Source organism: Oncorhynchus clarkii, chromosome 9, assembly GCF_045791955.1.
Source record: "Oncorhynchus clarkii lewisi isolate Uvic-CL-2024 chromosome 9, UVic_Ocla_1.0, whole genome shotgun sequence".
Taxonomy (NCBI): Eukaryota; Metazoa; Chordata; class Actinopteri; order Salmoniformes; family Salmonidae; genus Oncorhynchus; species Oncorhynchus clarkii.
The window spans coordinates 344,356-371,095 of NC_092155.1; the positions used below are offsets into that span (position 1 = coordinate 344,356).

At 42.5% G+C, this 26,740-nt stretch overlaps 1 protein-coding gene across 2 annotated transcripts in view; it reads right to left on the minus strand.

The window, feature by feature from the left end:
* LOC139415746 (procollagen-lysine, 2-oxoglutarate 5-dioxygenase 3) overlaps positions 1–26,740 on the minus strand; it is a 58,420-nt gene continuing 31,680 nt past the window's right edge. Inside the window, exons 12-19 of one of the 2 annotated variants that reach the window (XR_011635010.1) lie at positions 17,853–17,978; positions 14,242–14,383; positions 10,949–11,062; positions 10,173–10,349; positions 9,935–10,081; positions 8,277–8,402; positions 805–1,467; positions 1–762 (exon numbers count right to left, since the gene is read on the minus strand). Coding sequence is in view for 1 of the 2 variants with exons in the window: in XM_071163821.1 (XP_071019922.1) it covers positions 1,312–1,467; positions 8,277–8,402; positions 9,935–10,081; positions 10,173–10,349; positions 10,949–11,062; positions 14,242–14,383; positions 17,853–17,978 (988 nt within the window). In the remaining variant the exon portion in view is untranslated. Of the gene's footprint in view, positions 1,468–8,276; positions 8,403–9,934; positions 10,082–10,172; positions 10,350–10,948; positions 11,063–14,241; positions 14,384–17,852; positions 17,979–26,740 lie in introns of both variants that reach the window. The other variant, XM_071163821.1, reaches the window with a different exon arrangement.

Sequence of the window (26,740 nt, forward strand, 5' to 3'; positions counted from 1 at the left end):
TATAGATCTAATTATTTATTAAAATGTGAAACTTTATTTCTCAATCATAACAAATAATTTAGGGCACTTTGTACAAAGCTTGATAAAAGCATGTCAGATGGACAGACACACTTTGCTAACATGGGACCAGAACACTAGAAAACAATAACAAAATATACCAATAAAAACACCAGATTTAAGTTGCAACATTTGGGCCTCAGTCTGAAGCAGTAGTTTAAAACATGATGATAAAATACATGTTTCTGACAGACCTCTGAAGACCAAGGTCGTGTTGGTTTCTGAAATATAAAACTATACAACATTACCTTCAAGACAACCGCATAGACACAGATCATGTAGAACAGACAGCACATAGAAACAGATCATGTAGAACAGACAGTGCCGATCTACTCATGATATTATAGAACTACGTCTTGTGGAGTGTTTTTCAGATCTATTGATTAGAGTTTCTATCATGTAGAACAGCTCAGATGATCTATTCATGGTATTTCTATCAGAAAGTTCAGTTCTCTCTCTTAGGAGAGTGTCAATCATCTTTTCTCCACTCACAGGGAGAGGCTGGTTACTATAGCAACGCTGTAACATGACACCCACATCAGCCTGCCGTTACATCAAACACTTAAATTAACACACACACACCAAACACACACAGCTAGCTACAGAGGTCAGGGGTCGAAGAAAAATGAGGAAGCATATTGAGAAAGAAATCCACTGACTATGTGAGCTATCTGAAGATGAATGTCCTGACTATGACTGGTCCACCTAGCTATCTGAAGATGAATGTCCTGACTATGACTGGTCCACCTAGCTATCTGAAGATGAATGTACTGACTATGACTGGTCCACCTAGCTATCTGAAGATGAATGTACTGACTATGACTGGTCCACCTAGCTATCTGAAGATGAATGTCCTGACTATGACTGGTCCACCTAGCTATCTGAAGGTGAATGTACTGACTGTAAGTCTCTCTGGATAAGAACATCTACTAAATGACTAACATGTACATTTCAAAGGCAGCATGGTGAGGTTTCATCAAACTGACCTCTCTGCAGCTGATTGGCCTGATCCGATCATGATTCAAGTCGCTCAACTGGTTGCTATGAAACTCAGTGGTTTGTGTTACTACGGCAATGAGAAGACCCATCTGCTATGTGACTGACTGACTGACTGACTGACACACACACACACACACACGCACACGCACGCACACACACACACGCACACACGCCACCAGTGTCTATGGGTCTATGAAGGATGCCATAATGTATCTAGTCACCTGGGTGGTGTGTTCAGGGGTTAGAGGTCAGGGTTTAGGGGTCAACAAAGGAAACCATGATGTATCTAGTCCCGCTGGTTGTAGGCAGGCCCTCGTGGTAGTGAGTCAGTCTGCCTGGGTGCATGAAAGACCATCCTTTACGAGGTGCTTCCACATTACAGTCATAACGAAGGAACCGGCACCCTCCACCCTGAAACACAAGTTACATACACAGTTTGTGTGTGTGTGTGTGAGAGAGAGAGAGAGAGAGAGAGAGAGAGACAGAGAGAGGAGAGACAGAGACAGAGAGACAGAGAGAGAGAGACAGAGAGAGAGAGACAGAGAGAGAGAGAGACAGAGAGAGAGAGAGACAGAGAGAGAGAGAGACAGAGAGAGAGACAGAGAGAGAGAGAGACAGAGAGAGAGACAGAGACAGAGACAGAGACAGAGAGAGAGAGAGAGAGAGAGAGACAGAGAGAGAGAGAGAGAGACAGAGAGAGAGACAGAGAGAGAGACAGAGAGAGAGACAGAGAGAGAGAGACAGAGAGACAGAGACAGAGAGAGAGAGAGAGAGAGAGAGAGAGGAGACAGAGAGAGCACCCTCCACCATGAAACACGTTACAGTTTGTGTGTGTATGAGAGAGAGAGAGAGAGAGAGAGAGAGAGAGAGAGAGAGAGAGAGAGACAGAGAGGAGAGACAGAGACAGAGAGAGACACAGAGAGAGAGAGAGAGAGAGAGAGAGAGAGAGAGATAGATAGAGAGACAGACACAAAGAGAGACAGACACAGAGAGAGACAGACACAGAGAGAGACAGACACAGAGAGAGAGAGAGAGACAGAGAGACAGACACAGAGAGACAGACACAGAGAGACAGAGAGAGAGAGAGAGAGAGATAGATAGAGAGACAGACACAGAGAGAGACAGACACAGAGAGAGAGAGAGAGAGAGAGAGACAGACACAGAGAGACAGACACAGAGAGACAGACACAGAGAGACAGAGAGAGAGAGACAGAGAGAGAGAGAGAGAGACAGAGAGAGAGAGTGTAACAGAGAGACAGAGAGAGACAGACACAGAGAGACAGAGAGAGAGAGAGAGAGAGAGAGAGAGAGAGACAGAGAGAGAGAGAGAGAGACAGAGAGAGAGAGTGTAACAGAGAGACAGAGAGAGACAGACACAGAGAGAGAGTGTAACAGAGAGACAGAGAGAGAGACAGACACAGAGAGTGTAACAGAGAGACAGAGAGAGAGACAGACACAGAGAGACAGACACAGAGAGACAGAGAGAGAGAGTGTAACAGAGAGACAGAGAGAGACAGACACAGAGAGAGAGTGTAACAGAGAGACAGAGAGAGAGACAGACACAGAGAGTGTAACAGAGAGACAGAGAGAGAGACAGACACAGAGAGAGAGAGAGACAGAGAGACAGAGAGAGAGAGAGAGAGACAGAGAGAGAGAGAGAGAGAGAGACAGAGAGAGAGAGAGACAGAGAGAGAGACAGAGAGAGACAGACACAGAGAGACAGACACAGAGAGACAGACACAGAGAGACAGACACAGAGAGTGTAACAGAGCTGGGCTGACTATAGTTCTAACTACGCTTTGTGAAAAGTAACTATTTTTTTCCCAGGGAACAGTTACTTTAGAGGATGAGATAACTACGACTATTACTACTACTGAATACAGATCCCAGAAAATAACTACTTTAAAACTATTGGATTGGCTGTCTGCTACTAATGACAGGGCTGTATCTACATGGATTGGCTGTCTGCTACTAATGACAGGGCTGTATCTACATGGATTGGCTGTCTGCTACTAATGAGAGGGCTGTATCTACATGGATTGGCTGTCTGCTACTAATGACAGGGCTGTATCTACATGGATTGGCTGTCTACTACTAATGACAGGGCTGTATCTACATGGATTGGCTGTCTACTACTAATGACAGGGCTGTATCTACATGGATTGGCTGTCTGCTACTAATGACAGGGCTGTATCTACATGGATTGGCTGTCTGCTACTAATGACAGGGCTGTATCTACATGGATTGGCTGTCTGCTACTAATGACAGGGCTGTATCTACATGGATTGGCTGTCTGCTACTAATGACAGGGCTGTATCTACATGGATTGGCTGTCTGCTACTAATGACAGGGCTGTATCTACATGGATTGGCTGTCTACTACTAATGACAGGGCTGTATCTACATGGATTGGCTGTCTGCTACTAATGACAGGGCTGTATCTACATGGATTGGCTGTCTACTACTAATGAGAGGGCTGTATCTACATGGATTGGCTGTCTACTACTAATGACAGGGCTGTATCTACATGGATTGGCTGTCTGCTACTAATGACAGGGCTGTATCTACATGGATTGGCTGTCTACTACTAATGACAGGGCTGTATCTACATGGATTGGCTGTCTACTACTAATGAGAGGGCTGTATCTACATGGATTGGCTGTCTACTACTAATGAGAGGGCTGTATCTACATGGATTGGCTGTCTGCTACTAATGAGAGGGCTGTATCTACATGGATTGGCTGTCTACTACTAATGAGAGGGCTGTATCTACATGGATTGGCTGTCTGCTACTAATGAGAGGGCTGTATCTACATGGATTGGCTGTCTACTACTAATGAGAGGGCTGTATCTACATGGATTGGCTGTCTGCTACTAATGAGAAGGCTGTATCTACATGGATTGGCTGTCTACTACTAATGACAGGGCTGTATCTACATGGATTGGCTGTCTACTACTAATGAGAGGGCTGTATCTACATGGATTGGCTGTCTACTACTAATGACAGGGCTGTATCTACATGGATTGGCTGTCTACTACTAATGAGAGGGCTGTATCTACATGGATTGGCTGTCTGCTACTAATGAGAGGGCTGTATCTACATGGATTGGCTGTCTGCTACTAATGACAGGGCTGTATCTACATGGATTGGCTGTCTGCTACTAATGACAGGGCTGTATCTACATGGATTGGCTGTCTACTACTAATGACAGGGCTGTATCTACATGGATTGGCTGTCTACTACTAATGAGAAGGCTGTATCTACATGGATTGGCTGTCTACTACTAATGACAGGGCTGTATCTACATGGATTGGCTGTCTGCTACTAATGACAGGGCTGTATCTACATGGATTGGCTGTCTGCTACTAATGACAGGGCTGTATCTACATGGATTGGCTGTCTACTACTAATGACAGGGCTGTATCTACATGGATTGGCTGTCTACTACTAATGAGAGGGCTGTATCTACATGGATTGGCTGTCTGCTACTAATGAGAGGGCTGTATCTACATGGATTGGCTGTCTGCTACTAATGACAGGGCTGTATCTACATGGATTGGCTGTCTGCTACTAATGACAGGGCTGTATCTACATGGATTGGCTGTCTGCTACTAATGACAGGGCTGTATCTACATGGATTGGCTGTCTGCTACTAATGACAGGGCTGTATCTACATGGATTGGCTGTCTGCTACTAATGACAGGGCTGTATCTACATGGATTGGCTGTCTGCTACTAATGAAAGGGCTGTATCTACATGGATTGGCTGTCTGCTACTAATGACAGGGCTGTATCTACATGGATTGGCTGTCTGCTACTAATGACAGGGCTGTATCTACATGGATTGGCTGTCTGCTACTAATGACAGGGCTGTATCTACATGGATTGGCTGTCTGCTACTAATGACAGGGCTGTATCTACATGGATTGGCTGTCTGCTACTAATGAGAGGGCTGTATCTACATGGATTGGCTGTCTGCTACTAATGACAGGGCTGTATCTACATGGATTGGCTGTCTGCTACTAATGACAGGGCTGTATCTACATGTTGGATTGGCTGTCTGCTACTAATGACAGGGCTGTATCTACATGTTGGATTGGCTGTCTGCTACTAATGACAGGGCTGTATCTACATGTTGGATTGGCTGTCTGCTACTAATGACAGGGCTGTATCTACATGTATTGGCTGTCTACTACTAATGACAGGGCTGTATCTACATGTATTGGCAGTCTGCTACTAATGGCAGGGCTGTATCTACATGTATTGGCAGTCTGCTACTAATGACAGGGCTGTATCTACATGTTGGATTGGCTGTCTGCTACTAATGACAGGGCTGTATCTAGACCTGCATGTTAAAGATAGAATGAATAACAAACACAATGTCCTATACTATTCCAATCTATCTGATAGAAATGTATTGTGTAGATCAAATATGACTTTCTAAACCTTCTGTAAATGTCCATTCTCCTGAATGTCTGTTGCCCCAAGTGTCAAGTCAAACCAATTAACCAATGATATTTGGTACAGAGAAGTATAAATACATTGTACGACTCTTTAAAACGTGCCATTCATTTTATGATACCGGAAAATACTGCAGAGTAATTCAAAGCCATTTGCACACAGCAAGTTGGATGCTTAGTAAAAACAACTTTGTCCATCTGAGGGTAAGTGTTCAAACACACACTAGACCATCTTTAAAGGGATAGATCACTCAGAATGCAAACTAACAGGATGTTCCACGTACCCTGGCTGTTATTCTTTCAAGAAGGCAGTTTTGGGATACTTTGTTTCATTAGATACTTAATAGCCATGTGTTGCTACTGTTCCCGAGTAATACACTTTAACATTAACTTCATTGGGATAGGGGGCAGCATTTTCACTTTTGGATGAAAAGCATGCCCAAAGTAAACTGCCTGCTACTCAGTCCCAGATGCTAATATATGCATATTATAAGTAGTATTGGATAGAAAACACTGAAGTTTCTAAAACTGTTTGAATTATGTCTGTGAGTATAACAGGACTCATATGGCAGGCAAAAACCTGAGAAAGAATCCAACCAGGAAGTGGGAAATCTGATGTTGGTCGTTTTTCAACTCAGCCCCAATTGAAGCCCCAATTGAAGATATAGCGGGATATTGGTCATCTTGCACTTCCCAAGGCTTCCACTAGATATCAACAGTCTTTAGAAAGTTGTTTCAGGTTTCTACTGTGAAGGAGGGACTGAATGAGAGAGGAATTTATTCATTTATTGGGATTCCTGGGAGTGCATTCTGATGAAGATCATCAAAGGTAAGTGAATATTTATAATGCTATTTCTGACTAATGTTGACTCCACAACATGGCGGATATTTCTTTGGCTGGTTTGGGCTCTGCGCGCCGTACTCAGATTATTGCATGGTGTGCTTTTTCCGTAAAGTTTATTTGAAATCTGACACAGCGGTTGCATTAAGGAGAAGTTTATCTAAAGTTCCATGTATAATAGTTGTATCTATTATCAATGTTTATTATGAGTATTTCTGGGAATTGATGTGGCTCTCTGCAAAATCACTGCATGTTTTAGAACTACTGAACATAACATGCCAATGTAAAATGAGATTTTTGGATATAAATATCGAACTTTATCGAACAAAACATACATGTATTGTGTAACATGAAGTCCTATGAGTGTCACCTGATGAAGATCATCAAAGGTTAGTGATTCATTTTATCTCTATTTGTGCTTTTTGTGACTCCTCTCTTTGGCTGGAAAAATGGGTGTGTTTTTCTGTGACTTGGTGGTGACCTAACAATCTTTTTGGAGCTTTCGCTGTAAACGCTTTTTTAAATCAGACACTGTGGCTGGATTAACGAGAATGTTATTTAAAATGGTGCTTAATACTTGTATGTTTGACAAATTTGATTTATGAGATTCCTGTTTGAATTTGACACCCTGCAATTTCACTGGCTGTTGGCGAGGGGTTCCGCTAGCAGAACTAGCGGAACCCCGTTCCCAGACAGGTTAACCTGTTCCTGAGTAATCCACTTTAACCTGTTCCTGAGTAATCCACTTTAACATTAACCTGTTCCTGAGTAATCCACTTTAACATTAACCTGTTCCCGAGTAATCCACTTTAACATTAACCTGTTCCCGAGTAATCCACTTTAACATTAACCTGTTCCTGAGTAATCCACTTTAACCTTAACCTGTTCCTGAGTAATCCACTTTAACATTAACCTGTTCCTGAGTAATCCACTTTAACATTAACCTGTTCCTGAGTAATCCACTTTAACATTAACCTGTTCCTGAGTAATCCACTTTAACATTAACCTGTTCCTGAGTAATCCACTTTAACATTAACCTGTTCCTGAGTAATCCACTTTAACATTAACCTGTTCCTGAGTAATCCACTTTAACATTAACCTGTTCCTGAGTAATCCACTTTAACATTAACCTGTTCCCGAGTAATCCACTTTAACATTAACCTGTTCCTGAGTAATCCACTTTAACCTTAACCTGTTCCTGAGTAATCCACTTTAACATTAACCTGTTCCTGAGTAATCCACTTTAACATTAACCTGTTCCTGAGTAATCCACTTTAACATTAACCTGTTCCTGAGTAATCCACTTTAACATTAACCTGTTCCTGAGTAATCCACTTTAACATGAACCTGTTCCTGAGTAATCCACTTTAACATGAACCTGTTCCTGAGTAATATACTTTTATTAGTATGCTGTTACATAATACTTTGGTAATTGCATCTTAATTGCATAGCAATGAGCTGAGAGTTGTGTAACTAGTGTACAAGAGGAATAGTGACTTCCTCATTCCACTAATGTAATAACTACATTATTATGCCATGAAGACATTTCAAAGTCCTATGTATCAACTATGTTGCTATGGTAATAGTGAAGTGACGAGACATGTAAAGGAAAGAGTTGTCATGTAAAGCTGTTCTTAATGGGTTGTTTACTCAGTGTATATTTAGACTAATTCAACTGTTTTAGTTTTTTCATCAAATATTTGGCAGCCATCAAATAAATATATATTTGTTTTGAAATAACTTGCATACCTTCAAAACACTTTCAAATATGATTCGTTTCTCTGAGACCTGTATTCGATATCAATAGAAACGAGTTGCCTTTAAGTGTAAACTCTATTAGATTACTTGAGTATTTGAAAATGTGGTATTTACAAATAAACACCAAACTACAACAATTCCCAGTCCAGGCCTGGTGTGTACCTGGTAATCCATTCCCTTGCTGTTGAGTGCTACGTTGATGGTGAAGGTGGAGGAGTCGTGATGCGGACGGAGAGACGGCTGTTCATCTGGACGATACCGGACTACAAAATTCATCACCGCCTGGGCCTGTGGGGGGGGGGGGGGGGGGGGGGGGGTGTTATTCATACAAGAACCTGTACATACATGACAGTCTCGAAGGAAGCTGGTTAAATGTATTTGTGATATTTCAAAATGTTGGTAACCTGTTCGCCCTTGTCATGAACATTCTGGTGAAGTCAGCTGCGGTGGAATGCAGAGGCCCGCTGACCCAGTCTGGTGTGCGACAACCTCCTATCAGAGCCTTCATGGACAACCTGACTGTGACAACATCCGTCCCAGGGAGTAGGTGGACTCAGAAGGGGTTGGAGAAGCTTGCAACCTGGGCACGGATGAGCTTCAAGCCAGCGAAGTCTAAAGCTGAAGATGGGGAAGACTGTGGACAAGTTCCGCTTCGCCATTTGAGACACACAGATCCCATCCGTCGCAGAGAAACAGCTGAAGAGTCTGTTTGACAGCAGCCGAGGGATACAGCATTCATCAAGACAATCAACCAAGAGCTGGTGGTGTGGTCGGCTGCAGTGGACAAGGCAAGTTCAAGGTCTGGATGACACCAACACTCCCACTGATTCTCTGGATCCTTGTCTACGAGGCCCTGATCTCTACAGTCCAGAGACAACAGCTACCTCAGAAAATGGCTGGGAAAACCTCAAAGCAGCATCGCCCTGTTCTGTCAGAAGAACAAACTGAAGATACCCATCAGCTGCCTGAATGATGAATTCATGGTAAGCCGTAAAAAAAGAAAGTCTCCTAGGCCGGGATAGAGGGGAGGACAGGAAGCACGTGGAGCAGGCTGAGTCACGGTTACGGCACAGCGTGTTGGTGGGCATTACAACGCCACGCTACGACAAGGTCCAAGGGAAAGACCGACGGAAGCTGGTACAGGAGGAAGTGCCAGCAGCAGTCGAGGAGGAGCAAGCCGGCAGGATGGTCGGAATGAGGCAACAAGGAGCCTGGATAAGATGGGAGCAAGCGGTGGAGCGTAAGGTCATATGGACCGAGCTTTGGAAAGCCTCAGCGCATACATGTTCTACCAAGCCCATCTAACCTGTTCTGCTGGGGCAAGGTCGATTCACCATCATGCCCTCTGTGCCTGAAGAGAGGAACCCTTGAGCACAGCCCCAGGTGAGAGTCGCTACCGCTGGTGCCACGACCAGGTGACTAAAGCCATTGTGGAAACAGCAAATCAAAGCGGGCAATCGTCAGAGCCAGGGGACAGGGGCCAGGGGACAGGGGACAGGGGCCAGGGGACAGGGGCCAGGGGACAGGGGCCAGGGGACAGGGGATAGCCAATACCACCTACCAGAACCTCCACAAGTCTTCTCACAACAGCTGAAGACTGGGAGCTGAAAGTCAACCTGGGAAAGTAGCACATTGAGGAGGCCACCGAAAGGAAGAGGGCGAAGTACGAGGAGCCACAGGAGATCAAGGTACGAGTCATTACTGACGATATGTCTCAGGGCATCGCATGACTTCCTTTTTTAAAGGAAAAACAAGTCCTCTTTACTGTTATGTGATTTGTGGATTCAGATAAAGTATTTAACATGTCTGTGATTGCGTACCTTGGGGAAGTAGCCTGGGTAGAGTTTCTCAGTAACAGGGCTGATGTATTCTTTTAGGAACTTGAGCCACTCCTTCTCAAAGCCAATCTGGTTCATATGAATATCTACAGTAGGGACGTTCTCATAGCCCCCTGCGAGACGCTCATCCTGGAAAACACACAGAAGAAAACAGTTGACCAAAGAGACATAGTAGTCACAGATGCTCTCTCTCCCTCTCATAGGTCCTCCTCCTCCGTACCGTATGTCTTCCTCCACTCCATTCTCCAAAGTCTTCCATGGTTTCCACCAGATCATCACACATCCTGTCTGTAAAGGATGGGAACCAGTACACATCAGGACACGGCTGCTCCACGATGGTCTGGTTGTCTTCAAAGATCTTAGAGTAGTTTTCATGGATATACTTCTCCTTCCAGTCCTAAAACACATATATAACATATATTACCATGGTTATACTTCTCCTTCCAGTCCTATAACATATATTACCATGGTGTGTGTGATGTGTGTGTGTGTGTGTGTGTGTGTGGGATGTTGTGTGTGTGTGATGTGTGATGTTGTGTGTGTGTGTGTGTGTGTGATGGTGTGTGTGTGTGTGTGTGTGTGTGTGTGTGTGTGTGTGTGTGTGTGATGGTGTGTGTGTGTGTGTGTGTGATGGTGTGTGTGTGTGTGTGTGTGATGTGTGTGTGTGTGTGTGTGGGATGTTGTGTGTGTGTGTGTGTGTGTGTGTGTGATGGTGTGATGTTGTGTGTGTGTGTGTGTGTGTGTGATGTTGTGTGTGTGTGTGTGTGTGATGTTGTGTGTGTGTGTGTGTGTGTGTGTGTGTGTGATGTTGTGTGGGTGTGTGTGTGTGATGTTGTGTGGGTGTGTGTGTGATGTTGTGTGTGTGTGTGATGTTGTGTGTGTGATGTTGTGTGTGTGTGTGGGATGTTGTGTGTGTGTGTGTGTGTGTGTGTGTGTGTGTGTGTGTGTGTGTGTGTGTGTGGGATGTTGTGTGTGTGGGTGTGTGTGTGTTCTCACCAGAGGGTTGTCAAAGATCTGCCACATGTCCGGGTGAAGTCTGCTGGTGTTGTAGTTGGAGGAGGAGACCAGACGACCAAACTCATCACGATTAGACACAAACATAAACACTCCCTGTAAGACAACATAGGAAATATAGACTTTCATATATACAGTGTATATATATATATATATATATATATATATATAAAAGACTCTCAGCTCCTAGAGACCCAGTGAGACTCTCAGCTCCTAGAGACCCAGTGAGACTCTCAGCTCATAGAGACCCAGTGAGACTCTCAGCTCTTAGAGACCCAGTGAGAATCTCAGCTCTTAGAGACCCAGTGAGACTCTCAGCTCTTAGAGACCCAGTGAGACTCTCAGCTCTTAGAGACCCAGTGAGACTCTCAGCTCCTAGAGACCCAGTGAGACTCCCAGCTCTTAGAGACCCAGTGAGACTCCCAGCTCTTAGAGACCCAGTGAGACTCCCAGCTCTTAGAGACCCAGTGAGACTCCCAGCTCTTAGAGACCCAGTGAGACTCTCAGCTCCTAGAGACCCAGTGAGACTCTCAGCTCCTAGAGACCCAGTGAGAATCTCAGCTCTTAGAGACCCAGTGAGAATCTCAGCTCTTAGAGACCCAGTGAGACTCTCAGCTCTTAGAGACCCAGTGAGACTCTCAGCTCTTAGAGACCCAGTGAGACTCTCAGCTCTTAGAGACCCAGTGAGAATCTCAGCTCTTAGAGACCCAGTGAGAATCTCAGCTCTTAGAGACCCAGTGAGACTCTCAGCTCTTAGAGACCCAGTGAGACTCCCAGCTCTTAGAGACCCAGTGAGACTCTCAGCTCCTAGAGACCCAGTGAGACTCTCAGCTCTTAGAGACCCAGTGAGACTCTCAGCTCTTAGAGACCCAGTGAGACTCTCAGCTCTTAGAGACCCAGTGAGACTCTCAGCTCTTAGAGACCCAGTGAGACTCTCAGCTCTTAGAGACCCAGTGAGACTCTCAGCTCTTAGAGACCCAGTGAGACTCTCAGCTCTTAGAGACCCAGTGAGACTCTCAGCTCTTAGAGACCCAGTGAGACTCTCAGCTCTTAGAGACCCAGTGAGAATCTCAGCTCCTAGAGACCCAGTGAGACTCTCAGCTCTTAGAGACCCAGTGAGACTCTCAGCTCTTAGAGACCCAGTGAGACTCTCAGCTCATAGAGACCCAGTGAGACTCTCAGCTCTTAGAGACCCAGTGAGACTCTCAGCTCTTAGAGACCCAGTGAGACTCCCAGCTCTTAGAGACCCAGTGAGACTCCCAGCTCTTAGAGACCCAGTGAGACTCTCAGCTCCTAGAGACCCAGTGAGACTCTCAGCTCCTAGAGACCCAGTGAGACTCCCAGCTCTTAGAGACCCAGTGAGACTCCCAGCTCTTAGAGACCCAGTGAGACTCTCAGCTCCTAGAGACCCAGTGAGACTCTCAGCTCTTAGAGACCCAGTGAGACTCTCAGCTCTTAGAGACCCAGTGAGACTCCCAGCTCTTAGAGACCCAGTGAGACTCTCAGCTCCTAGAGACCCAGTGAGACTCTCAGCTCCTAGAGACCCAGTGAGACTCTCAGCTCCTAGAGACCCAGTGAGACTCTCAGCTCCTAGAGACCCAGTGAGACTCTCAGCTCCTAGAGACCCAGTGAGACTCTCAGCTCTTAGAGACCCAGTGAGAATCTCAGCTCCTAGAGACCCAGTGAGACTCTCAGCTCCTAGAGACCCAGTGAGACTCTCAGCTCCTAGAGACCCAGTGAGACTCTCATCTCTTAGAGACCCAGTGAGACTCTCAGCTCTTAGAGACCCAGTGAGACTCTCAGCTCTTAGAGACCCAGTGAGACTCTCAGCTCCTAGAGACCCAGTGAGACTCAAGAGTAGAAGTGTAGCTGCTGCCTATTCATTTTTATTCATTGGGAAAAATGTCAAAATACATAATTCCACAGGCCTGATCAACTTTATGCGAAGGAGATGTGTCACACTGCATGAGGCAAATGGTGGTCACACCAGATACTGACTGGTTCTCTGATCCAAACCCCTAAGATACCCCTTTAAGGTATCTGTGACCAACAGATTAATATCTGTATTCCCAGTCATGTGAAATCCATAGATTAGGGACTTTATTTCACTGATTTCCGTATATGAACTGTAACTCATTAAAACCTTTGACATGAATGCGTTTATATTGTTGTTCAGTATGTACAGTACCAGTCAAAAGTTTGGACACACCTACTCATTCCAGGGTTTTTCTTTATTTATACTATTTTCTACATTGTAGAATAATAGTGAAGACATCAAAACGATGAAATAACACATATGGAATCATGTAGTAACCAAACAAAAGTGTTAAACAAATCAACATATATTTTATATTTAAGATTTTTCAAAAGTAGCCACACCTTTCCCTTGATGACAGCTTTGCACACTCTTGGCATTCTCTCAACCAGCTTCATGAGTTAGTCACCTGGAATGCATTTAATTTACCCATCTACCAGTATGTGACATTCTTTGCGAGACATTATATATTATATATATTTTTACCTTTATTTAACTAGGCAAGTCAGTTAAGAACCAATTCTATTTTCAATGACGGCCTAGGAACAGTGGGTTAGATTTTTACCTTGTCAGCTTGGGAATTCGATCTTGCAACCTTTCTGTTACTAAGTGTGCAAAGCTGTCATCAAGGCAAAGGGTGGCTACTTTGAAGAATCTAAAATCTACAATGATTTGTTCAACACTTTTTTGGTTACTACATGATTCCATATGTGTTATTTCAAAGCTTTAATGTTTTCACTTTTTTTTTAACAATGTTGAAAACAGTTAAAATAAAGAAATAACAGAACATGAGTGCCCAAACTTTTGACTGGTGCTGTATATATAAACAAATGGTATCTCCCAGCAGACACCATATCAGGGTCCATATCATAATATAGCATATATAACATTACATATATAATATATACCTGGTCTCGTACGGCCCTGCAGACACCATATCAGGGTCCATATCATAATATAGCATATATAACATTACATATATAATATATACCTGGTCTCGTACGGCCCTGCAGACACCATATCAGGGTCCATATCATAATATAGCATATATAACATTACATATATAATATATACCTGGTCTCGTACGGCCCTGCAGACACCATATCAGGGTCCATATCATAATATAGCATATATAACATTACATATATAATATATACCTGGTCTCGTACGGCCCTGCAGACACCATATCAGGGTCCATATCATAATATAGCATATATAACATTACATATATAATATATACCTGGTCTCGTACGGCCCTGCAGAACACCATATCCGGGTCCATCCCCTCCTGACTGTACAGACTGACCTGAGACAGTCTACCTCTCAAGACTGACCCCTTTATCATGTAGACCTGAGTTATATAGGGAACGTTCCATAGACCACTACAGAGATAGAGAACATATAGAATATATAGGGTTATATAGAGAACATACATAATATATAGGGTTATACAGAGAACATATAGAATATATAGGGTTATATAGATAACATATAGAATATATAGGGTTATATAGAGAACATACATAATATATAGGGTTATACAGAGAACATATAGAATATATAGGGTTATATAGATAACATATAGAATATATAGGGTTATATAGAGAACATACATAATATATAGGGTTATACAGAGAACATATAGAATATATAGGGTTATATAGAGAACATACATAATATATAGGGTTATATAGAGAACATACATAATATATAGGGTTATACAGAGAACATATAGAATATATAGGGTTATATAGAGAACATATAGAATATATAGGGTTATACAGAGAACATATAGAATATATAGGGTTATATAGAGAACATACATAATATATAGGGTTATACAGAGAACATATAGAATATATAGGGTTATATAGAGAACATACATAATATATAGGGTTATACAGAGAACATATAGAATATATAGGGTTATATAGATAACATATAGAATATATAGGGTTATATAGAGAACATATAGAATATATAGGGTTACATAGAGAACACACATAATATATAGGGTTATACAGAGAACATATAGAATATATAGGGTTATATAGAGAACACACATAATATATAGGGTTATACAGAGAACATATAGAATATATAGGGTTATATAGATAACGTATAGAATATATAGGGTTATACAGAGAACATATAGAACATAAAGGGGTTATACAGAGAACATATATAATATATAGGGTTATATTGGGTTAACATAATATATAGGGTTATATAGAAAACATATATAATATATAGGGTTAGATAGAGAACATATAGAATATATAGGGTTAACATATATAATATATAGGGTTAACATACATAATATATGGGGTTATATAGAGAACATATATAATATATAGGGTTATATAGAGAACACACATAATATATAGGGTTATACAGAGAACATATAGAATATATAGGGTTATATAGATAACGTATAGAATATATAGGGTTATACAGAGAACATATAGAATATAAAGGGGTCATACAGAGAACATATATAATATATAGGGTTATATAGGGTTAACATAATATATAGGGTTATATAGAGAACATATATAATATACAGGGTTATACAGAGAACATATAGAATATATAGGGGTTATACAGAGAACATATATAATATATAGGGTTATATAGAGAACATATGGGTTATATAGAGAACATATAGAATATATAGGGTTATATAGATAACATATATAATATATAGGGTTAACATATAGAATATATGGGGTTATATAGAGAACATATATAATATATAGGGTTATATGGGGTTAACATATAAAATATATAGGGTTATATAGATAACATATATAATATATAGGGTTAACATAATATATTGGGTTATATAGCGTTAACATATATAATATATAGGGTTATATAGATAACATATATATAATATATAGGGTTAACATATATAATATATAGGGTTATATAGATAACATATAGAATATATAGGGTTATATAGAGAACATATATAATATATAGGGTTATATAGAGAACATATAGAATATATAGGGTTATATAGAGAACATATAGAATATATAGGGTTATATAGAGAACATATATAATATATAGGGTTATATAGAGAACACACATAATATATAGGGTTATATAGAGAACATATATAATATATAGGGTTATATAGAGAACATACATAATATATAGGGTTATATAGATAACATATATAATATATAGGGTTATATAGAGAACATATATAATATATAGGGTTATATAGAGAACATATATAACATCCTAGTAATCCTAGCACAAATTCCCTGTTTTAGGTCAGTTAGGATCACCACTTTATTTTAAGAATGTGAAATGTCAGAATAATAGTAGAGAGAATGATTTCTTTCAGCTTGTATTTCTTTCGTCACATTCCCAGTGGGTCAGAAGTTTACAAACACTCAATTAGTATTTGGTAGCATTGCCTTTAAATTGTTTAACTTGGGTCAAACGTTTCGGGTAGCCTTCCACAAGCTGCCCACAATTAGTTGGGCGAATTTTGGTCCATTCCTCCTGAGAGAGCTGATGTAACTGAGTCAGGTTTGTAGGCCTCCTTGCTCACACACGCTTTTTCAGTTCTGCCCACACATTTTCTATAGAATTGAGGTGGCCACTCCAATACCTTGACTGTTGTCCTTAAGCAATTTTGCCACAACTTTGGAAGTATGCTTGGGGTCATTGTTCATTTGGAAGACCCTTTTGCGACCAAGCTTTAACTTCCTGACTGATGTCTTGAGATATTGCTTCAATATATCCACACAATTTCCCTTCCTCATGAAGCCATCTATTTTGTGAAGTGCACCAGTCCCTCCTGCAGCAAAGCACCCCCACAACATGATGCTGTCACCCCCGTGCTTCACGGTTGGGATGGTGCTCTTCGGCTTGCAAGCACCCCCCTTATCCTCCAAACATAACGATGGTCATTATGGCCAAACAGTTCTATTTTTGTTTCATCAGACCAAAAGACATTTCTCCAAAAAGTACCATCTTTGTCCCCATGTGCAGTTGCAAACCGTAGTCTGGATTTTTTATGGCGGTTTTGGAGCAGTGGCTTCTTCCTTGCTGAGCGGCCTTTCAGGTTATGTCGATATAGGACTCGTTTTACTGTGGATATAGATACTTTTGTTCCTGTTTCCTCCAGCATCTTCACAAGGTCCTTTGCTGTTGTCCTGGGATTGATTTGCACTTTTCGCACCAAAGTATGATCATCTCTAGGAGACAGAACGCGTCTCCTTCCTGAGCTGTATGACGGCTGCATGGTCCCATGGTGTTTATACTTGCGTAAAATTGTTTGTACAGATGAACGTGGTACCTTCAGGCTTTTGGAAATTGCTCCCAAGGATGAACCAGACTTGTGGAGGTCTACAATTTTCTTCTGAGGTCTTAGCTGATTTCTTTTGATTTTCCCATGATGTCAAGCAAAGAGGCACTGAGTTTGAAGGTCGGCCTTGAAATACATCCACAGGTACACCTCTGATAGGCTAATTGACATAATTTGAGTCAATCAGAAGCTTCTAAAACCATGACATCGTTTTCTGGAATTTTCCAAGTTGTTTAAAGGCACAGTCAACTTAGTGTATGTAAACTTCTGACTCACAGGAATTGTGATAAAGTGAATTATAAGTGAAATAATCTGTCTGTAAACAATTGTTGGAAAAATTACTTAGGACATCTACTGTGTGCATGACACAACAGACTTGCCAAAACTGCTGTTAGTTAACAAGACATTTGTGGAGTGGTTGAAAAAACGAGTTTTAATGGCTCCAACCTAAGTGTATGTAAAGTTCCTACTTTAACTATATATAGGGTTATATAGTGTGTGTGTGCGTGTGTTTGTGTACTCACGCTCTCTTGCCCTGTACAATATCGATGTAGTCTTCAGATCGAGAGTAGAACCCCTCAGGACTCAGAGCTCCCCAGAAATTAGACCACAGTTTGCCATGTCTGGACAACATGGGGGCTATCACTGACCTGGAGACAGACAGAACATGTTTAGGGTGTAGTGTGTTAGACCACACTATCCCTGACCTGTGGATAAGGAGAGGGCTAGGATATTGGGTTCAGTATTTTAGATTTAATCAGGTAATTGTTTATATTACCTTTCTTTAACTAGGAAAGTCAGTTAAGAACAAATTCGTTTTTAATGACGAAGGCCTAAGAACAGTGGGTTAACTGCCTGACGGCAAAAACTACAGACCTGTATCCCATCTTCCTATAAAACTACAGACCTGTATCCCTTCTTCCTATAAAACTACAGACCTGTATCCCTTCTTCCTATAAAACTACAGACCTGTATTCCTTCTTCCTATAAAACTACAGACCTGTATCCCTTCTTCCTATAAAACTACAGACCTGTATCCCTTCTTCCTATAAAACTACAGACCTGTATCCCTTCTCCCTATAAAACTACAGACCTGTATCCCTTCTTCCTATAAAACTACAGACCTGTATCCCTTCTTCCTATAAAACTACAGACCTGTATCCCTTCTTCCTATAAAACTACAGACCTGTATCCCATCTTCCTATAAAACTACAGACCTGTATCCCTTCTTCCTATAAAACTACAGACCTGTATCCCTTCTTCCTATAAAACTACAGACCTGTATCCCTTCTTCCTATAAAACTACAGACCTGTATCCCTTCTCTCTATAAAACTACAGACCTGTATCCCTTCTTCCTATAAAACTACAGACCTGTATCCCATCTTCCTATAAAACTACAGACCTGTATCCCTTCTTCCTATAAAACTACAGACCTGTATCCCTTCTTCCTATAAAACTACAGACCTGTATCCCTTCTTCCTATAAAACTACAGACCTGTATCCCATCTTCCTATAAAACTACAGACCTGTATCCCTTCTTCCTATAAAACTACAGACCTGTATCCCTTCTTCCTATAAAACTACAGACCTGTATCCCTTCTTCCTATAAAACTACAGACCTGTATCCCCTCGTCCTATAAAACTACAGACCCAGTATCCCTTCGCTCTATAAAACTACAGACCCAGTATCCCTTCGCTCTATAAAACTACAGACCTGTATCCCTTCTCCCTATAAAACTACAGACCTGTATCCCTTCTTCCTATAAAACTACAGACCCAGTATCCCCTCTTCCTATAAAACTACAGACCCAGTATCCCTTCGCTCTATAAAACTACAGACCTGTATCCCTTCTCCCTATAAAACTACAGACCTGTATCCCTTCTCCCTATAAAACTACAGACCTGTATCCCTTCTTCCTATAAAACTACAGACCTGTATCCCTTCTCCCTATAAAACTACAGACCTGTATCCCATCTTCCTATAAAACTACAGACCCTGTATCCCATCTTCCTATAAAACTACAGACCTGTATCCCTTCTTCCTATAAAACTATAGACCTGTATCCCATCTCCCTATAAAACTACAGACCTGTATCCCTTCTTCCTATAAAACTACAGACCTGTATCCCTTCTTCCTATAAAACTACAGACCTGTATCCCATCTTCCTATAAAACTACAGACCTGTATCCCATCTTCCTATAAAACTATAGACCTGTATCCCTTCTTCCTATAAAACTACAGACCGTGTACCTTCTTCCTATAAAACTACAGACCGTGTACCTTCTTCCTATAAAACCATGGTGCTTAGGCTACATACAGTAGTGAGGCTATCTACAGTAGCTAGGAAATATACAGTAGAGAGGCTTTATACAGCAGAGAGGCTATATACAGTAGTGAGGCTATATACAGTAGCGAGGCTATATACAGTAGCGAGGCTATCTACAGTAGCGAGGCTATATACAGTAGCTAGGAAATATACAGTAGAGAGGCTTTATACAGCAGAGAGGCTATATACAGTAGTGAGGCTATATACAGTAGAGAGTATATCTACAGTAGAGAGGCTATATACAGTAGCTAGGCTATATACAGTAGAGAGAGAGGCTTTATACAGCAGAGAGGCTATATACAGTAGCGAGGCTATATACAGTAGAGAGTATATCTACAGTAGAGAGGCTATATACAGTAGCTAGGCTATATACAGTAGAGAGCCTATATACAGTAGCGAGGCTATATACAGTAGAGAGGCTATATACAGTAGAGAGGCTATATACAGTAGCGAGGCTATATACAGTAGCGAGGCTATATACAGTAGAGAGGCTATATACAGGCACCGGTTAGTCAGGCTGATTGAGGTAGCATGTACATGTAGATATGGTTAAAGTGACTATGCATATATGATGAACAGAGAGTAGCAGTAGCGGATGGCGGGTTGGTGGGTGGCGGGACACAATGCAGATCGTCGGGTAGCCATTTGGTTACCTATTCAGGAATCTTATTTCTTGGGGGTAAAAACTGTTGAGAAGCCTTTCTGTCCTAGACTTGGCACTCCGGTACCGTTTGCCATGCGGTAGTAGAGAGAACAGTCTATGACTGAGGTGGCTGGGGTCTTTGACAATACTATGACTGTGATATGTGGTTGTCCCACCTAGCTATCTGAAGGTGAATGTCCTGACTATGACTGGTCCACCTAGCTATCTGAAGGTGAATGTACTGACTATGACTGGTCCACCTAGCTATCTGAAGATGAATGTACTGACTATGACTGGTCCACCTAGCTATCTGAAGATGAATGTACTGACTATGACTGGTCCACCTAGCTATCTGAAGATGAATGTACTGACTATGACTGGTCCACCTAGCTATTTGAAGATGAATGTACTGACTATGACTGGTCCACATAGCTATCTGAAGATGAATGTCCTGACTATGACTGGTCCACCTAGCTATCTGAAGATGAATGTACTGACTATGACTGGTCCACCTAGCTATCTGAAGATGAATGTACTGACTATGACTGGTCCACCTAGCTATCTGAAGATGAATGTCCTGACTATGACTGGTCCACCTAGCTATCTGGAGATGAATGTACTGACTATGACCGCACCAACAGATCCACAGATAGTGCAATCTCTATTCACTCCACACTGCCCTTTCCCACCTGGACAAAAGGAACACCTATGTGAGAATGCTATTCATTGACTACAGCTCAGCATTCAACACCATATTGCCCTCAAAGCTCATAACTAAGCTAAGGACCCTGGGACTAAACACCTCCCTCCTCAACTGGATCCTGGACTTCCTGAAATGCCGCCCACAGGTGGTAAGGTTAGGTAACAACACATCTGCTACGCTGATCCTCAACACAGGGGCCCTCAGGGGTGCGTGCTCAGTCCCCTCCTGTACTCCCTGTTCACCCATGACTGCACGGCCAAGCACGACTCCAACACCATCATTAAGTTTGCCGATGACACAACAGTGGTAGGCCTGATCACCGATAAGACAGCCTATAGGGAGGAGGTCAGAGATCTGGTCATGTGGCGCCAGGACAACAAACTCTCCCTCAACGTGACGAAGACAAAGGAGATGATTATGGACTACAGCAAAAGGAGGACCGAGCACACCCCCATTCTCATCAACGGGGCTGCCAGTGGAGCAGGTTGAAAGCTTCAAGTTCCTTGGTGTCCACATCACCAACAAACTATCATGGTCCAAAAACACTAAGACAGTTGAGAAGAGGGCACAACAACGCCTGTTCTCCCTCAGGAGAGAAAATATTTGGCATGGGTCCTCAGATCCTCAAAAGGTTCTACAGCTGCACCATCAATAGCATTGCATCACTGCCTGGTACGGAAACTGCTCGGCCTCCGACCGCAAGGCACTACAGAGGATACTGCAAACAGCCCAGTACATCAGTGGGGCCTAGCTTCATGCCATCCAGGACCTCTATATAAGGAAAAATCAGATAAAGGGACTACAAATTGCCAAAGACTCCGGCCACACCAGTCATAGACTGTTCTCTCTGCTTCTTAACAGCTTCTACCCCCAAGCCATAAGACTCTTGAACAGCTAATCAAAGTCACTTTAACTCTACCTACATGTACATATTACCTCAACTAACCGGTGCCAATGCACATTGTCTCTGAACCGTAACACCCTGTATATAGCCTCCACATTGACTCTGTACCAGTACCCCCTGTATATAGCCTCCACATTGACTCTGTACCGTAATACCCTGTATATAGCCTCCACAATGACTCTGTACCGTAACACCCTGTATATAGCCTCCACATTGACTCCGTACCGTAATACCCTGTATATAGCCTCCACATTGACTCTGTACCGGTACCCCCTGTATATAGCAACACCCTGTATATAGCCTGCACATTGACTCTGTACCGTAATACCCTGTATATAGCCTCCACATTGACTCTGTACCGTAACACCCTGTATATAGCCTCCACATTGACTCTGTACCGGTACCCCCTGTATATAGCAACACCCTGTATATAGCCTCCACATTGACTCTGTACCGTAATACCCTGTATATAGCCTCCACATTGACTCTGTACCGTAACACCCTGTATATAGCCTCCACATTGACTCTGTACCGTAATACCCTGTATATAGCCTCCACATTGACTCTGTACCGTAACACCCTGTATATAGCCTCCACATTGACTCTGTACCATAACACCCTGTATATAGCCTCCACATTGACTCTGTACCGGTACCCACTGTATATAGCCTCCACAATGACTCTGTACCATAACACCCTGTATATAGCCTCCACATTGACTCTGTACCATAACACCCTGTATATAGCCTCCACATTGACTCTGTACCGGTACCCACTGTATATAGCCTCCACAATGACTCTGTACCATAACACCCTGTATATAGCCTCCACATTGACTCTGTACCGGTACCCCCTGTATATAGCCTCCACAATGACTCTGTACCATAACACCCTGTATATAGCCTCCACATTGACTCTGTACCGTAATACCCTGTATATAGCCTCCACATTGACTCTGTACCGTAACACCCTGTATATAGCCTCCACATTGACTCTGTACCGTAATACCCTGTATATAGCCTCCACATTGACTCTGTACCGTAACACCCTGTATATAGCCTCCACATTGACTCTGTACCGGTACCCCCTGTATATAGCCTCCACATTGATTCTGTACCGTAATACCCTGTATATAGCCTCCACATTGACTCTGTACCGGTACCCCCTGTATATAGCCTCCACATTGACTCTGTACCGTAACACCCTGTATATAGCCTCCACATTGACTCTGTACCAGTATCCCCTGTATATAGCCTCCACATTGACTCTGTACCGTAACACCCTGTATATAGCCTCCACATTGACTCTGTATCGTAACACCCTGTATATAGCCTCCACATTGACTCTGTACCGTAATATCCTGTATATAGCCTCCACATTGACTCTGTACCGTAACACCCTGTATATAGCCTCCACATTGACTCTGTACCGGTACCCCCTGTATATAGCCTCCACAATGACTCTGTACCGTAACACCCTGTATATAGCCTCCACATTGACTCTGTACCGGTACCCCCTGTATATAGCAACACCCTGTATATAGCCTCCACATTGACTCTGTACCGTAATACCCTGTATATAGCCTCCACATTGACTCTGTACCGTAACACCCTGTATATAGCCTCCACATTGACTCTGTACCGTAACACCCTGTATATAGCCTCCACATTGACTCTGTACCGTAATACCCTGTATATAGCCTCCACATTGACTCTGTACCGTAACACCCTGTATATAGCCTCCACATTGACTCTGTACCGGTACCCCCTGTATATAGCAACACCCTGTATATAGCCTGCACATTGACTCTGTACCGTAATACCCTGTATATAGCCTCCACATTGACTCTGTACCGTAACACCCTGTATATAGCCTCCACATTGACTCTGTACCGGTACCCCCTGTATATAGCAACACCCTGTATATAGCCTCCACATTGACTCTGTACCGTAATACCCTGTATATAGCCTCCACATTGACTCTGTACCGTAACACCCTGTATATAGCCTTCACATTGACTCTGTACCGTAATACCCTGTATATAGCCTCCACATTGACTCTGTACCGTAACACCCTGTATATAGCCTCCACATTGACTCTGTACCGGTACCCACTGTATATAGCAACACCCTGTATATAGCCTCCACATTGACTCTGTACCGTAATACCCTGTATATAGCCTCCACATTGACTCTGTACCGTAACACCCTGTATATAGCCTCCACATTGACTCTGTACCGTAATACCCTGTATATAGCCTCCACATTGACTCTGTACCGTAACACCCTGTATATAGCCTCCACATTGACTCTGTACCGGTACCCCCTGTATATAGCCTCCACATTGACTCTGTACCGTAATACCCTGTATATAGCCTCCACATTGACTCTGTACCGGTACCCCCTGTATATAGCAACACCCTGTATATAGCCTCCACATTGACTCTGTACCGTAATACCCTGTATATAGCCTCCACATTGACTCTGTACCGTAACACCCTGTATATAGCCTTCACATTGACTCTGTACCGTAATACCCTGTATATAGCCTCCACATTGACTCTGTACCGTAACACCCTGTATATAGCCTCCACATTGACTCTGTACCGGTACCCACTGTATATAGCAACACCCTGTATATAGCCTCCACATTGACTCTGTACCGTAATACCCTGTATATAGCCTCCACATTGACTCTGTACCGTAACACCCTGTATATAGCCTCCACATTGACTCTGTACCGTAATACCCTGTATATAGCCTCCACATTGACTCTGTACCGTAACACCCTGTATATAGCCTCCACATTGACTCTGTACCGGTACCCCCTGTATATAGCCTCCACATTGACTCTGTACCGTAATACCCTGTATATAGCCTCCACATTGACTCTGTACCGGTACCCCCTGTATATAGCCTCCACATTGACTCTGTACCGTAACACCCTGTATATAGCCTCCACATTGACTCTGTACCAGTATCCCCTGTATATAGCCTCCACATTGACTCTGTACCGTAACACCCTGTATATAGCCTCCACATTGACTCTGTACCAGTATCCCCTGTATATAGCCTCCACATTGACTCTGTACCGTAATACCCTGTATATAGCCTCCACATTGACTCTGTACCGTAACACCCTGTATATAGCCTCCACATTGACTCTGTACCGGTACCCCCTGTATATAGCCTCCACAATGACTCTGTACCGTAACACCCTGTATATAGCCTCCACATTGACTCTGTACCGGTACCCCCTGTATATAGCAACACCCTGTATATAGCCTCCACATTGACTCTGTACCGTAATACCCTGTATATAGCCTCCACATTGACTCTGTACCGTAACACCCTGTATATAGCCTCCACATTGACTCTGTACCGTAACACCCTGTATATAGCCTCCACATTGACTCTGTACCGTAATACCCTGTATATAGCCTCCACATTGACTCTGTACCATAACACCCTGTATATAGCCTCCACATTGACTCTGTACCGTAATACCCTGTATATAGCCTCCACATTTGACTCTGTACCGGTACCCCCTGTATATAGCCTCCACATTGACTCTGTACCGTAACACCCTGTATATAGCCTCCACATTGACTCTGTACAGGTACCCCCTGTATATAGCCTCCACATTGACTCTGTACCAGTACCCCCTGTATATAGCCTCCACACTGACTCTGTACCAGTACACCCTGTATATAGCCTCTACATTGACTCTGTACCGGTACCCCCTGTATATAGCCTCCACATTGACTCTGTACCGTAACCCCTGCTATTGTTATTTTACTGCTGCTGTTTAATTATTTGTTACTTTTATTTTCTACTTATCTATTTTTTACCTAACACTTATTTTTTTCTTAACTTCTTAATTGTTGGTTAAGGGCTGTTGTATTCGGCAGACGTGACAAATAAAATGAGATTTAATTTGATTTGAAAGACATCCTTCCTAACTCAGTTGCCGGAGAGGACAGAAACCGCTCAGGGATTTCACCATGAGACCAATGGTAACTTTAAAACAGTTACAGAGTTTAATGGCTGTCGTAGGAGAAAACTGAGGATGGATCCAGAACATTGTAGTTACTCCACAATACTAACCTAAATGACAGAGTGAAAAGAAGGAAGCCTGTACAGAATACAAATACTCCAAAACACGCATCCTGTAACAAGGCACTAAAGTAATACTGCAACAAAACATGTAGCAAAGCAATTCACTTTGTGTCCTGAATACAAAGTGTTATGTTTGGAGAAGATACAACACATCACTGAGTACCACTCTTCATATTTTTAAGCATAGTAGTGGCTGCATCAAGCTTGTCATCGTTAAGCTTGTCATCGTTAAGGACTGGGGAGCTTTTCAGGATGAAAGACACTGGGAGATGAATTCACCTTTCAGCAGGACAATAGCCTAAAACACAAGGCCAAATAAACACTGGAGTTGCTTACCAAGATGACAGTGAACGTTCCTGAATAGCCAAATTACAGTTTTGACTTAAATCTACTTTAAAATCTATGGCAATACCTGAAAAAGGATGTCTTGCAATGATCAACAACCAATTTGACAGAGCTTAAAGAATTTTGAAAAAAATAATGGGCAAATGTTGTACAATCCAGGTGTGGCAAGCTCTTAGAGACCCAGGTGCTGCGAAAGGTGCCTGTACAATGTACTGACTCAGGGGTGTGCATTCTTATGTAAATTAGATATTTCGGTGTTTAATTTTCACAACATTTCTGAAAACATGTTTCCACTTGGTCATTATGGGGTATTGTATATAAATGAGTGAGAAATCTATTTAATATCTATTAAAATCTATTTGAATTCAGGC